The 14217-nt window shown below is 39.0% G+C and overlaps 1 protein-coding gene and 1 pseudogene across 1 annotated transcript; both read left to right on the plus strand.

The window, feature by feature from the left end:
• Positions 1-2307: 2307 nt before the first annotated feature.
• On the plus strand, positions 2308-11214 carry LOC143856919 (UDP-glucose 6-dehydrogenase 4-like). Its single transcript, XM_077367174.1, has 2 exons — positions 2308-2520; positions 9555-11214. Exon 2 carries the CDS (start codon positions 9575-9577, stop codon positions 11015-11017), a length of 1443 nt encoding a protein of 480 aa, XP_077223289.1. The 5' UTR covers positions 2308-2520; positions 9555-9574; the 3' UTR covers positions 11018-11214.
• Positions 11215-12755: 1541 nt separating this feature from the next.
• LOC143869975 (agamous-like MADS-box protein AGL61 pseudogene) lies at positions 12756-13400 on the plus strand (annotated as a pseudogene).
• The last annotated feature ends 817 nt before the right edge of the window (positions 13401-14217 follow it).

The following is a 14217-nucleotide window of genomic DNA, read 5'->3' on the forward strand; positions in this document are numbered from 1 at the left end:
TTTGCAAGGCCCCATCATAGATAGGGTGTGTACAAAAAATCAGGTCCATTGGATCATCCTAACCCCTCCAAAAGTGGAGGGAAAAAATTGGTATATTTGTGGCAAACGGTGTCTGTCCATTTTTCCCTCCACTTTTGGATGGGTTAGGATGATCCTATGGAGCTGATTTTTTGTACATACCCCATCTATGTAAGGGCCTTTCAAATGAATGCTTTGGATCATCCTAACAAAGTGGGCCCACATGAGTTTGGGGCCCTAGACCTCACCTAAGCTTGGTGTGGTCGACCGCACACTCCTTTTCCTCTCTCTCTCTCTCTCTCTCTCTATATATATATATATATATATATATATATATATATATATAGAGAGAGAGAGAGAGAGAGAGAGAGAGAGAGAGAGAGGAACAAGCACCATTCTCAAGATTTTTCAAGCAAAATTCCTTTTTTTTTTCTTGTGAAATTTGGTTTGAATGTTATAACGAAGGGACAAGAATGTCACCTCAACATATATGCAATAATTACAGAGGAGACATCCCAAAGAGTCTCCAGGGAGTTAAATACTGGCAATCAAATGAGGAATGACGTCCAAAGACAAACAAATCCCGACGTTTGCCGAGATTTTGTAAAACTAAAAACAACTTTGATGTTAGAGGAATGCTAGATTCATAGGTGCCCTTGGAGAAAAAGGGCAAAAGGTGCCTATGGGTCAAATTCCATTAAAGACAGTTATGTCCTTAATTTTTGTGCCATGAATTTGAACAATGGGATGCCCTTTGGCCTTATTTTTTTACAAGGGCTTGTGTGAGTCTAGCATTCGTCTTGGTGTTATTTTATGAGTGCTGCTATGGAGACGGAGATTGAACCGAGAGTGGAATGTAACAAATTCCCACATGCCACATGACTTGAGAGGGGTACTTTTGCCATTTTCATGGAGAAAAAAGCCAAAAATCAAGGGAAAGATTGCTATTGTGTTAAGAGACTATTTGTTTGGTTCCACACTTGTCCCGGAATCGGTTACCCTATTTGGCTGCTCAAACGCTCGGCATTCATTGGAACTTCAAATGCAATGAATGCCGATTCCATGTTTGGTTGCCAATATTGCATTGAAACTCCAATTGACTCCAGACATGTTTGAGACATCATCGCTTTTTTAACTACGTGGCGCTCATGTGGCATTACTATTCCCTCCACTCATTTTCCAACCAAAATTTACCAAAATGGCGTCTTTTGGGTAGAAGAGAGTGGAAAAGGTCTTCTCTTATTCTCTTTCTATCTCTTCCCAATCTCTCTACCAAACTCTATATTGGTAATAACACCCCTACTTTTTCCACTACTTTCCGAGAGGATTTTCGCTCAACCTAATACTACTATACAACTCTTCTACTATTCTCCGAGTGGAAATTCTAGACATTTTCCATCCCCCTCTACTTCCTTTTGACTTCTTATTCCACTACTCTCCAAGCCACCCCCAAGCAACCAAACAGGGCTAAGAATATGTTTGGCTGCCCAAACGCTCGACATTCATTGGAATATCAAATGCCAATGAATGTCGATTCAATGTTTGGTTGCCAATAGTACATTGAATGGTGGAAAAGGTTTGTCTTTTTTTTTTTTGTAACATAGGGTGTCCCCACCCCCTTTGGAAGTAGGACTATTCCGTAAGGATGTGTGCAATCGCCCATAAACCAGGCGCATCAGGTAATCCTGGGTGGGATTTGATCACAAGTCTCCGGGTGTTGGCTCTTCGGCATAAGTCACGGGTTTGCTCCCCAAACGGTTTGTCTTTTCTTTCTCTTTCCCTCTCCTCTCTCTCCCTCTCATCTTTTTTTTTTTGGTAATGTCACCCGTACTTTTTCCTTACTCTAGAGAACTGCTGTGACCAAACACTTATTATTACTCTTATTTAATTGAAGAAATAAGGGATCTGCTGGCGTCCATTGCAGAAGGCATTTCGCAGATGGCCAGTTGCACGTGAGAGAAGCCACATCATGAATGAAGACAAAATCTGCTGAAAAGTGAGCTGGTGTGGCTGCTCCCACATGCAACTGGCCAGCGCGAAATGCCTTCTGAGATGGACGCTAGCAAATCCCATATTTTTTTCAATAATAAAAGAATGGGTAATGATAAATTCGCACCCCCTGTAGGATGATTCCCACCCCTTAAATGTTAAAAAGCTTTAAAGTCTGAGACATACTTTAAGTTAAAGGGGTGCGAATTATCCTAAAGGGGGGGGGTGCGAATTTATCATCCCCTAAAGAATAGTCACTAAATGTTAAATGTGGAATACTTGCATTGAGGAGCCCAGTCATGAAAATTCCTGACACGGGCGTGTATGTGTCTGAGAGAGCGTGTTTACCACTTTATTTGTGTTTGAGTATTCAACGAGGTTGAGCTCCTCTTAGTCTCTCTGCCAAAAAAATTTGTTGGGTTCTCTTCATCTTTCAAGATCTAGATCCCCACCAATTTTTCTCATTTTTTTTCTTATCTCTTTGTAGAAGAGGAGAAGGGTGTACTCCACAAGGTAATGCTGATCTCAATTTCTGATAAATCTCTGAATTAATTCTGCTAATGGGATCCCGATCTGTTTGTTTTTGTGGGTTTGGTTAATTTAAAGAATAGAATTGGTTTCTTTTGATCTGGTTTACTGTTTGTTTTTATGCTCTCAGAGTTGATTTTTCAAGAAATTGGGTCTTTTTTTTTTTTTTTGTAGACTGGATCTAGTTTGTGTTCACTTCTTATGATCTGAATTGTGAATGTTCTTGTATTGATGGGATCTGTTTGCCTAAATCTTTTGCCGTTCTTGCTTTTTGGTTTTGAATTGGATTGACCATTACTTCAAAGATCCCTTGGATTTGATATAGTCATTCTACTAACTGAAATATCATCATTGAGCTGGTTTGAGAGGATTTGGTGAAAACCCAGATGCACATATTTGCCTAGTCAAAGATAAATTGGGACTTATTTTATTATGATCTGAATTGCATTTGTTCGTGTATTGATGGGATCTGTTTGCCTAAGGGGCCGTTTGGATATGCGGATTTTAGAATCTGGGATTTCTTCAAAATTGTAGCTAACAGACAAGAGAAGAAGAGGACCGGCCGTCGTTTTTTACTTCCCGCCCTTCTTTCCGACAGCAAGAGAGTAGCAGATCCTCTCATATTTCAGAGGTTTTTAAAACCTGAATTTCTCACTTAAAATCCAAGAAACGCTGTCATGACAGCATACAGTTGCTTGATCATGACTGTTTTCAAACTAAAAACCTGGATTCTAAAATCCGTGTATCTAGGGGCCGGTTGGATACGCCAATTTTAGAATCCGGGATTTCTTCAAAATTGTAGCTAAGAGACAAGAGAAGAAGCGGATCAGGCGTCGTTTTTGACTTCTCGCCCTTCTTTCCGTCAGCAAGAGAGTAGCAGATCCTCCCATATTTCCAGGTTTTAGAAATCTTAGGATGCAGGAGAGATTTTTAAAACCTGATTTTCTCACTTAAAATCCAAGAAACGCTGCGAGGACAGCGGCAGCAGCCTGATCATGAACCCTCTTTTACACTGTTTTCAAACTAAAATCCTTGATTCTAAAATCCGCGTATCCAAACGGCCCCTAAATGTTTTGCAGTCCTTGCTTCTTTTTTTTTTTTTTTTTCTAGATAGACCGTTACTTTCATTCTACTAACTGATGTCTGAGTCAAAGCATTGAGCGGGTTTTGGGAGGATTTGGTGAAACCTAGATGCACAGATTTGTCTAGTCAAAAATCATTTGGACTTTTTTTCCCGTAGATTGGATCCGATTTGTGTTGACTTCTTATGATCTGAATTGTGACCCATGATCCCTTGGGTTTGATGCTTTCATTCTACTAACTGATGTCGTCTACTAATATCATCAACTCATAGCATTTAGCTGGTTTTGGGAGGATTTGTTGCAAACAACCTTGATGCACAGATTTGTATTCAAAATTCAATTGGGACTTTTTTCCGTGGATTGGAACCAATTTGTGTTGATTTCGTAGGATCTGAATTGCGACCCATGATCCCTTGGGTTTGATACTTTCATTCTACTAACTGATGTCGTCTACTAATAGCATTAACTCATAGCATTTAGCTGGTTTTGGGCGGATTTGGTGCAAAACTAGATGCACATATTTGTGTAGTCCAAATTCAATTGGGACTTATTTTCCATAGATTGTATACAATTTGTGTTGACTTCTTATGATCTGAATTGCATCTGTTCATGTATTGATGGGATCCTAAATCCTTTGCAGTTCTCGCTTTTTTGTTTTGGATTGACCATTACTTCGATGATCCATTGGGTTTGATACTTTCATTCTGCTAACTGATGTCTGTGTCTAATAATATCATCGATTGAAAGCATTTAGCTGGTTTTGGGAGGGTTTGGTGACAACCCAGATTCACAGATTTATCTAGAGGACTTCACACGCTTCATTTCCAAACGAAGGAACTGTTTGTTGGATGCTTGGCTTTAGCAAGCCTGGGATAGTGATAGGCTTCTGATTTATTTCATATCTATTAGGGGAGGGGCGTTTGGATATAAATCCGAATTGCCATATGGGCCATTTGTAGATGTCAGGTTTACAAATAAACTGCAAATTGGTTGTACATTCAAATGCACCTGCAATGTTCCATTTTATTTTCATTCTCAACTTGTCCTAGTTCTCTGATTCTTATTTATATGAACTGCTTTTGTTCATGTGTAGTATGATCGCTCTAATCCTATCATGTCCTTTTATAAAGAATGTGTTGGCATTTTAGGCAGATTCTCTGTTACAACCTACTATAAAAATATAATATAAATAAATAAATAACTTCTCTGTATCAGCTCTGATTTTTAGATTCTTCTCCCCCATAGTTAAAAAGATTGTTGTGTTGTGTTCATTTCAGATTTTCCTTGCTACTTTTTCTTGACCCCCCTTACTCCACTTGAATCATTTGATTTTTCTTTTTTTATGTTATTTAATTCAATTTTGTGTTCTTTTAATGGTTCATTGAATACTCGAATTCGATAGTAGGATTCTTCTTTAGTAAATCTTTAATATTTATGTAGTCCGACCTTTTGCTTGCGTGATCCTCTTCCTTGATAGTTTGATATTCGTGGTATCGGCAGATTCAGCGACAGTTTTGTATCTTTTTGCCTTATTGATATGTCTTGATTAATTGAACTGTTTAGATCCCTTATAAAGAAATTAAGGCTTGCTTGGTCTTGTGAGCGTTTTTCTCAATATCAATTTCTTCCTCTCATTTTCATGTCTCTATTGTAATTCTTCTACCACTGATCCAGATCTTTTATCTATCCATATCTTGCTAGATTCTGCCGTCTTCTTCTTGGATACTTATTGTTTTGGTCTGTATTATGTCTAAAAAAGTGGCTCTCTGCTTTATGCTGATAACTTTGTAATCGTTGCTTTAGAATGAGTGACTCTTCAGATATTTGATGGAAAACTCATAAAATTCGGCTAGTCAATTCAACTGTATTCATACTGGCAGATTTTTTTTTTCATGAGAAAACCTGAAAAGATATCAGTCTTCTTCATAAGACTCACAAAACTGGACAAAAAAAATCTAAAAGAGATCAATTGAGTACCTGATAGGGGACAGACCAAGATGCCATGAAAAATCAAAGAGTTAAGATGATGTAGCTCATCGTTAATGTTAAAAGAGTTTTATTTAGTTTTTACAATATTTGTAAGACCTTTTAAGCCATAAGGGGTAGTAGAGTCTTTTTCCGTCAAAATCACTTAAGTTCTTTGAGTAATGAATATTTTAAATAGTGTATACATTGGGAGAGAGTCTTTAAGTTATTAGTGTATTTTAGTCCAAAAGTGTTAGTGTTTTGTTTAGGATTCTAGAACTTTCTTGTTCTCTTTCTTTTCTTATATATGTAGCCTCAAAGCACTTTTCTTTTATGATGCTATGATGGAATGAATAGAGATTTGAATTTTTTTCTCTCGTGTGGATGTGATGTCCTTCAAGGTGCCTTGATCCTCTTGGTACTATGCCTAGAGTTCCCCTTGGTATGAGGCCTTAGGATTGCTAGTGTTATTCTAGCGTAATCTTCCTCTTCTTCTTTGGTGAGATGTCAAGGAAAATTCTTGGTGGGATGCCTTGAGCTAGTATCTTTTTTCTTCATTGCTTGCAATCTATATTTCTCCTATTTTCTCTCTTCTTTTCTTGTTTTATTTCACAAAAATAATTTGTATGGGAACTGAAAATATTGCTACCCTTGCCTAAAACCTCAAAACTTTAATCTTTCTTCTTGTTTTATCCATCCCATCTCACCCTAAATCCTGCATCCCTTAATCTTTCCAAAACATTTGCCTACAACTTTCTGGTATATGTCTATATCTTCTTGCCCTACGTCTGCACTTTTTCATCATATGTCTCTACATGTAAAAATAAAAATAAAAATGTCCGCACTCATTCAAACATACTCTAAACCTAGTACAAATATTTTCCCTATATAATCATATATTTTAGGATCCAAAATCCTAATTTTCACCCATCCTTTCATCCCTATTCTCCACTACAACAATCTACTCTTTTCATTAAATTCAGATCCCTACAGCCTGCATAGCCTATATCTTTTGCTCACAGCTTATTCTTCACCCTAGTCGACTAAAACATGATCCTAATTTTTTAGGATCTTTCCTTCCATAGATTCGTCTTGAGTCAATACTTGAAAAGTTGAGTACTTGGAAGCTTAGATTTGTATTATATCATAAGCTTTAAGTTGAATGAGCTTCAAGTTGACTAGGAATGGAGTCCTCATCGAGTCAGAGTTTAGTTTCTCACGTTAGATTTTTACTACATAAGCTTTTCGTTCCGCTACGACGAGGGAAATATTGGATTCCATTCCGATGATTGAGAATGTTGGATTTCCATTCCCATAATGAAGCAGGTATTTTGAACTTGGAGACGAACACATGACTGTGACAGTTTCCATTTCGCTGTATAAATTTTTGCCGATGCATAAGTCATACATTGACCATGGCTTCCTCCCATTCTTATTTCTAGCACCGATCCAAAAATTCTACCCAACACTTCAACAGTCGAGGTCACCCGTACATGTAGGGGAATTTCTTAGAAATTTACCCAAAGTTCTTCCGCCCCCTGCTGGTATTCTGAATCCCACATTTCAAGGGATAGAAGATAAACGCCACATGCCTTTTTTCCCATATTCAGGACTTTTGAAGCTAGATCCTCACATGAAAAAGACTTCATTTTTTGCAAGAATACAGGGTCTATAAGGGACGGGATGTCCCAGTAGTTACTAGCCCAGATCCAGAGTTCCTCTAGATTCCATTCATCTATCTTAATCCTCCCTATCAAGCAGGCGCTTAAAAACTCCTTCCTTTGTTGTTGAGATTTCGCCTGAGTCAGGCCAAGCTACTTCTGCCTCCTTGGTCGGAGATGATGACTGATTCAAAGTTGGTGTCGCAGCCATTTTGGGTTGTACTTTCTGATTTATATATTGACACCAACGACATCTTCCTCACCATCTAAAATTGAAATACCCACGATTAAAGCAGCTCCAATCCTTCCGCCTACCCAACCCCTGGACCTCCATTCTAGAGGTCATTAACCAATCCTGGGGTGGAGAGTCTTGAAGGGCTTGGGCCCCAAAAGAAGGAGTACGAGAAGGGCTTGGGTCCTCAGGAGCTCACTGGAGTCACGATCAAGCTCTGGAACGCCACTCTCGTTGACTCTTCAATGCCTTTATCTTCTTTCTTCAGTTTCGGTTTTAAATTTTGGTCCTGATCGAAATCCAAAATTTCGGATTTCGGCCGAAATTTTAAACTATGTCTTAAATGAGAACTCAATCCTCATCTCTTCCTTGAGAAATAGCATTGTATAAACCTTGAACAGATCGTGGTAAAGTTCCACTCACAAAAAGAAGGAACTGAAACCTCTTCCAAGCTTCATAGCATAGGTCGGTTGTTATGAGATTGATTGGTATCTCTTTTGAAAAAAACGAGTTCTGTTCATGTGCTTCTATTAGTGGGATTGGCCTTCTTTTTAGTCAAATTTGTTTAGAATTTCAGCGCATACAATACGAGCAATAATGCAAATGTGGGAGCCTAGAACAAATGGAGTTTGAAGTTTACTTTTTTCTGTTGGACTGAGCCTGCACACGTTTTGGCAGAAGCTCCATTATAAGCCCATTATAATACCATCTCAATCTTAGTTAAAGCATCTGTTATTTTCACCTGCCATGTGTTTGGTTTAATGCTTGAGTTAATTCTCACTAGCAAACTTCCTTTTTTTTACGCTATTGGATTCATTTTCTGACATTGGCAATGTGTACCACTATGAAGCTCCAGGTTATGACAGTTCATTAGTGAGGTCTTATTATTTTTTTTTTTTTGGGGATTTTATTGTTTCCATCTTCTCTCGGATTTGCACTTGATATCCAGCTTGGTAAGGGGATTTTAATTGACAAGTGGTAGTAACATTCTGTCCTTGTGATACACAGTCACAAAAGCCAAACGAGTTTTTTGTTTTGTTTTTGGAATACATTATCTATAACAGGGAGCAGCCTTAAGTGTTTGTTGAAGCAAAAGCCCAACAAATTTTGTATGGGCCTTGAATCGTGTTACAAAAGCAATCTTGTGCCAATATAACCAGTAGGTTCTGCTAGTGCTACAGGGTATTACGACCACTGCTTAGTTGAGTCCAAATTTTAATATTTTGCTACATCCAAGCTCCAGTAGTGCTTTGAGTTTAATTCAAAAACTGCTACCTCTGGCCCTGTTCGTTTCAGATTGTGCAACCGATTGTTAGCCCTGAAATCGTTTATCGGACTCAAAATTACATTAATTTTGACTCCAATAATCGGTTTGGAGCCAAACAATCGGTTGCCACAATCTGAAACGAACAGGGCCTTCATTTTATCAGTCTCTGAGTTTCAGGCTAGCAATCACAATCACAGCAATACCATTTCAAAGGCCTTTAGAGGGCTGACTCGACTATGTAGAATTCTTCTCCTACACACTTGCTTTATCACTTAGGCATAACAAACCTCTCCGAGTATTGCTTCCTCAACTTCACCGGCATCAGTAGGTCCTACCTAACACTATATTTCTGTGATGGGTTAGAGATAGAGTGAAGGCTATAAATATGGTTATGGTCCCCATCCTACCTTTCATGTCTACATCCTTTGTTTTATTTCACAACCTCATCCACACTTGAGGCTATTGAGAGAAAGAGGCTCGGAAGGAAGATCGTAGCCTTTTATTCACCTGATTTCATTCTCATGGAAAAATGTACACTTTTCAGTTTTATTATTCTCTTGAAATTGAATTGATCCTGATGATTTTGGAAATTCTCCATTCAAACAGCTTAATGTTGGTTACATTTCGCTTTTGACGATTCTTGTAAACAATAACCCATCAAATATAATTAAGTAGACAAGAAAATTCTCAGTGCCTAAGTTTCAATACTTGATTGTCTCAATGGATGTCTTTGGAACATTACAAATTCGCACATACTTTCAAATGTGCTACTATATGCTGTTCTCAATTGTGCTGTTTTTTTTTGCTTTTAGGTACACTTAAAAAGAAAAAGATGGTGAAGATCTGCTGCCTTGGTGCGGGATATGTTGGGGGCCCAACAATGGCTGTGATTGCCCTCAAATGCCCATCCATTGAAGTGGTTGTTGTTGATATCTCTGTAGCTCGGATTGCAGCCTGGAACAGTGACCAACTTCCCATCTATGAGCCAGGTCTTGACGGTGTGGTGAAGGAATGCAGAGGGAGGAATCTCTTCTTCAGCACCGACATAGAAAAGCACATATCTGAAGCTGACATAATCTTTGTTTCTGTTAACACACCAACTAAAACTCGAGGTATTGGAGCTGGTAAAGCTGCTGATTTGACTTATTGGGAGAGTGCTGCTCGAATGATTGCTGATGTGTCCAAATCTGACAAGATTGTGGTTGAAAAATCTACCGTGCCCGTGAGAACAGCTGAGGCAATCGAAAAGATCCTTACCCACAATAGCAAGGGCATAAACTTTCAAATCCTCTCGAACCCTGAATTCCTCGCTGAAGGGACTGCAATTCAAGATCTTTTCAAACCCGATCGTGTTCTTATAGGAGGTAGGGAGACACCTGAAGGTCAGAAAGCCATTAAAGCCTTGAAGGATGTCTATGCTCATTGGGTGCCAGACGATCGGATCTTATCCACCAATCTATGGTCTGCTGAGCTCTCAAAGCTTGCTGCCAATGCCATCTTAGCTCAGAGGATATCATCTATTAATGCGATGTCGGCACTATGCGAGGCAACAGGAGCTGATGTGACAGAGGTGGCCTACACCGTTGGGAAGGACTCAAGAATTGGGCCTAAGTTCCTCAATGCAAGTGTAGGGTTTGGTGGATCTTGCTTCCAAAAGGACATCCTCAACCTTGTTTATATCTGCGAGTGCAATGGGCTTCCAGAGGTTGCACATTACTGGAAACAAGTCATTAAAATCAATGACTATCAGAAGACCCGGTTTGTGAATCGAGTGGTTTCTTCAATGTTCAACACTGTCTCTGGTAAGAAAGTTGCGGTTCTCGGATTTGCATTCAAGAAAGATACGGGGGACACGAGAGAGACACCTGCGATTGATGTGTGCAAGGGGTTATTAGAAGACAAGGCCAATATCAGCATCTATGATCCACAGGTAACTGAAGATCAGATTCAAAGGGATCTGTCCATGAACAAGTTTGATTGGGATCACCCAATTCACCTCCAACCCATGAGTCCTTCCTCCGTGAAGCAAGTGAGAGTTGTATGGGATGCGTATGAAGCTACAAAGGGTGCTCATGGAATTTGTATTTTGACTGAATGGGACGAGTTTAAAGCTCTCGATTATCAGAAAATTTACGATAATATGCAGAAGCCGGCGTTCGTGTTCGATGGGCGCAACATTGTCGATGCAGAGAAGTTAAGGAAGATTGGTTTCGTTGTTTACTCGATAGGAAAGCCTTTGGATACATGGATGAAGGACTTGCCTTCAGTTGCATAGAGAGAGACAACATCACGATATAGATATCACGATTGGGTAAGTAAATCAGATGCCATTTGACTGTTTTTATTCTCAAACAATGATCTTTTTGGTGTTCTTGTCTGTAAGGTGGGATTTGTTTCTCTTTTTATCTGCCTTTATCTTTGCTTGTATTTCATGATATACCACTTATTGTCTCTTCTGTTTCAGTTCTGATATATTGTTTGTCTCTCAAATGTTTGTTAGTTTTGATGCATTTTTGGGAGAGTTCAGGGAAAACCATGTTTCCTTTCTTGATAAATGAAATGATCTTGAGGCTAAAGATAACATGCATTCAGGCCTGGCTAAACTAGAAAAGTTACTTCAGTTATTCAAGAAGAGATCTGATATTTACACCCCTTTGTGTTGATAATTGCACCCTTTGAAATTTCCTTCTTGTGTTTGGAATGGTAACATCATGTCAGAGAAGTTTATGATAAAAAGAAGGGTGTGATTATCCAAACAAGGGTGTTCAAATATCAGCTGGTCAATTACTTCAGTAGGAAAATGATATCAGCACTATTCCTCTCCAAAGGATGATACGAAGCCTTCAATCTATAGTTACTATAATGTCCCATCCTTTAACAGATCATACGGTCAGGATCATCCTTTGGAGATGATTGTTGGGACCCAATTATGCAAATGAACGGTTTTGGATCCTTAAACAAGGTAGGACCCAATTTAAAAACTCGAAATTTAAATTCCATGAGAAAAGGAAGGTTCTGAAAAAGGAAAAAAAATGATTAACTCCTTGAAAGAAAAACAAATCATTTAATAGAGAAAGAAAATATACAGATGCAACGTTTAAACATGCTAAGCTGGCAAAGCAAGGATATTTTAAGCTAATTTCATACTAATTAAGGTCGTTAATCCAAATCATCTGCTGGGTCCGACCATAGATCTACATGATCCAAAAAAAATCTCGGTGATCAAATCATAACCGTCCAATCACCTCATTCACTCAGATCCCACAAACAAAAATTGTAGCTGAATGATGATCCTAACCATTGATTGGTTTTTGTTTTAATCATCGATTTGAATGACAGATCGGACGGACACGATCGTTCAATTGAAAGTATGGCAGAAATTGAGATAGTTGAGTACAAACTCCTTTTATTACTTGTGGGATTTCAATCTTCCTAAATCGGTAACTCCTCTATCTAAATAGAGATTTAGACTTAAAAATAAAGATTTAGACAGCTATAATCAAGCTTTGTAAGATCATATTTTAAGGTAATTTCATACAAATAAAGGTGGTCTATCCAAATCATCTGGTAGGTCCTACCATAGGTCTAAACGATCAGATGATCATAACCGTCCAACCAACTCATTCACTCAGACCCCACATAAAAAAATGTAGCCCATTTGATGATCCTAACCATTGATTTCACCCATTAGCTATTTTCGTTTTGATCATCTATTTGCAACCATAGATCAGACGGATACTATCATTCAATTGAATTTTGGCAGAAATTGAGATTTTACTTGGACGATTTCAATCTTCCTAAATTGGTAACTCTATATAATTATAGAGATTTAGACTTAAAAAGAGGGATTTAGACAGCTCTAGGCAAGCTTTGTAAGATCTAAGAAGGAGAACCTAGGCAAATCTTAGTAAAGATTTGTCAACCATCCCCCCTTATATATACATACAGCTCTTCACTTTCTTCTCATTCTAAGTGCAGCCCAATTCTCTTCTTCTTCTTCTTCTTCTTCTGCAATGGTGAGAAAACCAAGCAGGGGGCGTCAAAAGATTGAAATAAAGAAGATAGAGAACTATGATGCCCGGCAAGTGTGCTTCTCGAAGCGCCGTGTGGGGCTCTTCAAGAAGGCGAGCGAACTTTGCATACTTTGTGGTGCAAAGATCACAATTATCGTCTTCTCCCCCGCCGGAAAGGCCTTCTCCTTCGGCCACCCCTCTGTAGACTCCGTCCTCGACCAATATCTCGCTCCAAATAACTCTCTAACAAAACTCACGGGCCCATCGGACATAGTCGACCGTGGGGTCACGATGCAAGAGTTGTACCGCCAATATGGGAAGATAGTAAACCAATTGGATGGCGAAAAAAAGAAGAAGAATAGACTCCAACAAATGGCTAAGGATAGAGAAGACCACCAATTGTGGTGGGAAGCGCCGATTGAGGAACTAGAGTTAAGTGAGCTCGAACAATTTATGGCTTCGATGGAGGAACTGAGGAAGAATGTCGCAAAGAGGGCGGATGAGCTCCTGCTAGAGGCTTTGCCACCTCTATTGTCTTACTTTCCGGTGCACTCAACCAGTATCGGGGAGCCGTTTGTTAATAAATTGCACAAGGTTTCTAATGTTGGTCCTAGTTTTATCGGTTTCGATCGCAAGCTCTTCTGAATGTCCTCAGTCTTTTTTCTTCTATTTGAATAATTGTTTTTTCATTTATTTTGAGAGGAATATGTGAGGATTATGTTTTTTGATTAAGTTAATGATGTGAAGATTATTATCCCAAGTATCAATATTTAAGGAAGAATGCTAAACCCAAGGGTGCCCCCATTTAATGTTCTTTGACTTTGACATTTTATATATGCATGATGGGGATGCTCAACCAATGGGGATGCCCCCCTGTCGTCTGGTTTTTTTTTTCAAGGGCGCACATGAGTTTAGCATCCCTCATATTTAAGATAGAATTTGTTTAGGGAAGCGATATATCCGCCCCTTTTGATGACTTGGGACACCCAGCAACAGTGTACGTGGCAATTAACCCCAATGAATCCTTCTGATGTGAAGTACATCAGCCCCTCTGCAGTCATTGATAGGCTGCTCTTGGGCGTCCCAAGTAATCAAAAGGGGCGGATATATCACCCAGCAACCGTGTACGTGGCAATCAACCCCATTGAATCCTTCTGATGTGAAGTACATCAGTCCCTCTGGAGTCATTGATAGACTGCTCTTGGGCGTCCCAAGTAATCAAAAGGGTCGGATATATCACTTCCCTTTTTTTTATCCCAAGTATCAATATTTTGATAGCTACTCATAATGTGGTGTTTCGATTTACTTTTTCTTCTTCTGCTGTTTCAAATCCAGGGCATGATTCGCAACCATGAAAAATTATACATGGAGTATTAGTAGGGCCATAGGGATAGACTTGAAAGGGCACAAGTTGATAGAGCATAGAGAGAGCATGAAAAATCCTTGGAAAAGAAATATCATA

This window comes from Tasmannia lanceolata, unplaced genomic scaffold, assembly GCF_043159265.1.
Source record: "Tasmannia lanceolata isolate RefF3 unplaced genomic scaffold, GAP_Taslan_0.1 ptg000003l, whole genome shotgun sequence".
NCBI lineage: Eukaryota > Viridiplantae > Streptophyta > Magnoliopsida > Canellales > Winteraceae > Tasmannia > Tasmannia lanceolata.

Coding starts and splice junctions, on each gene's coding strand:
- LOC143856919 (XM_077367174.1), top strand. CDS start 9,575: ATGGTGAAGATCTGCTGCCTTGGTGCGGGATATGTTGGGGGCCCAACA.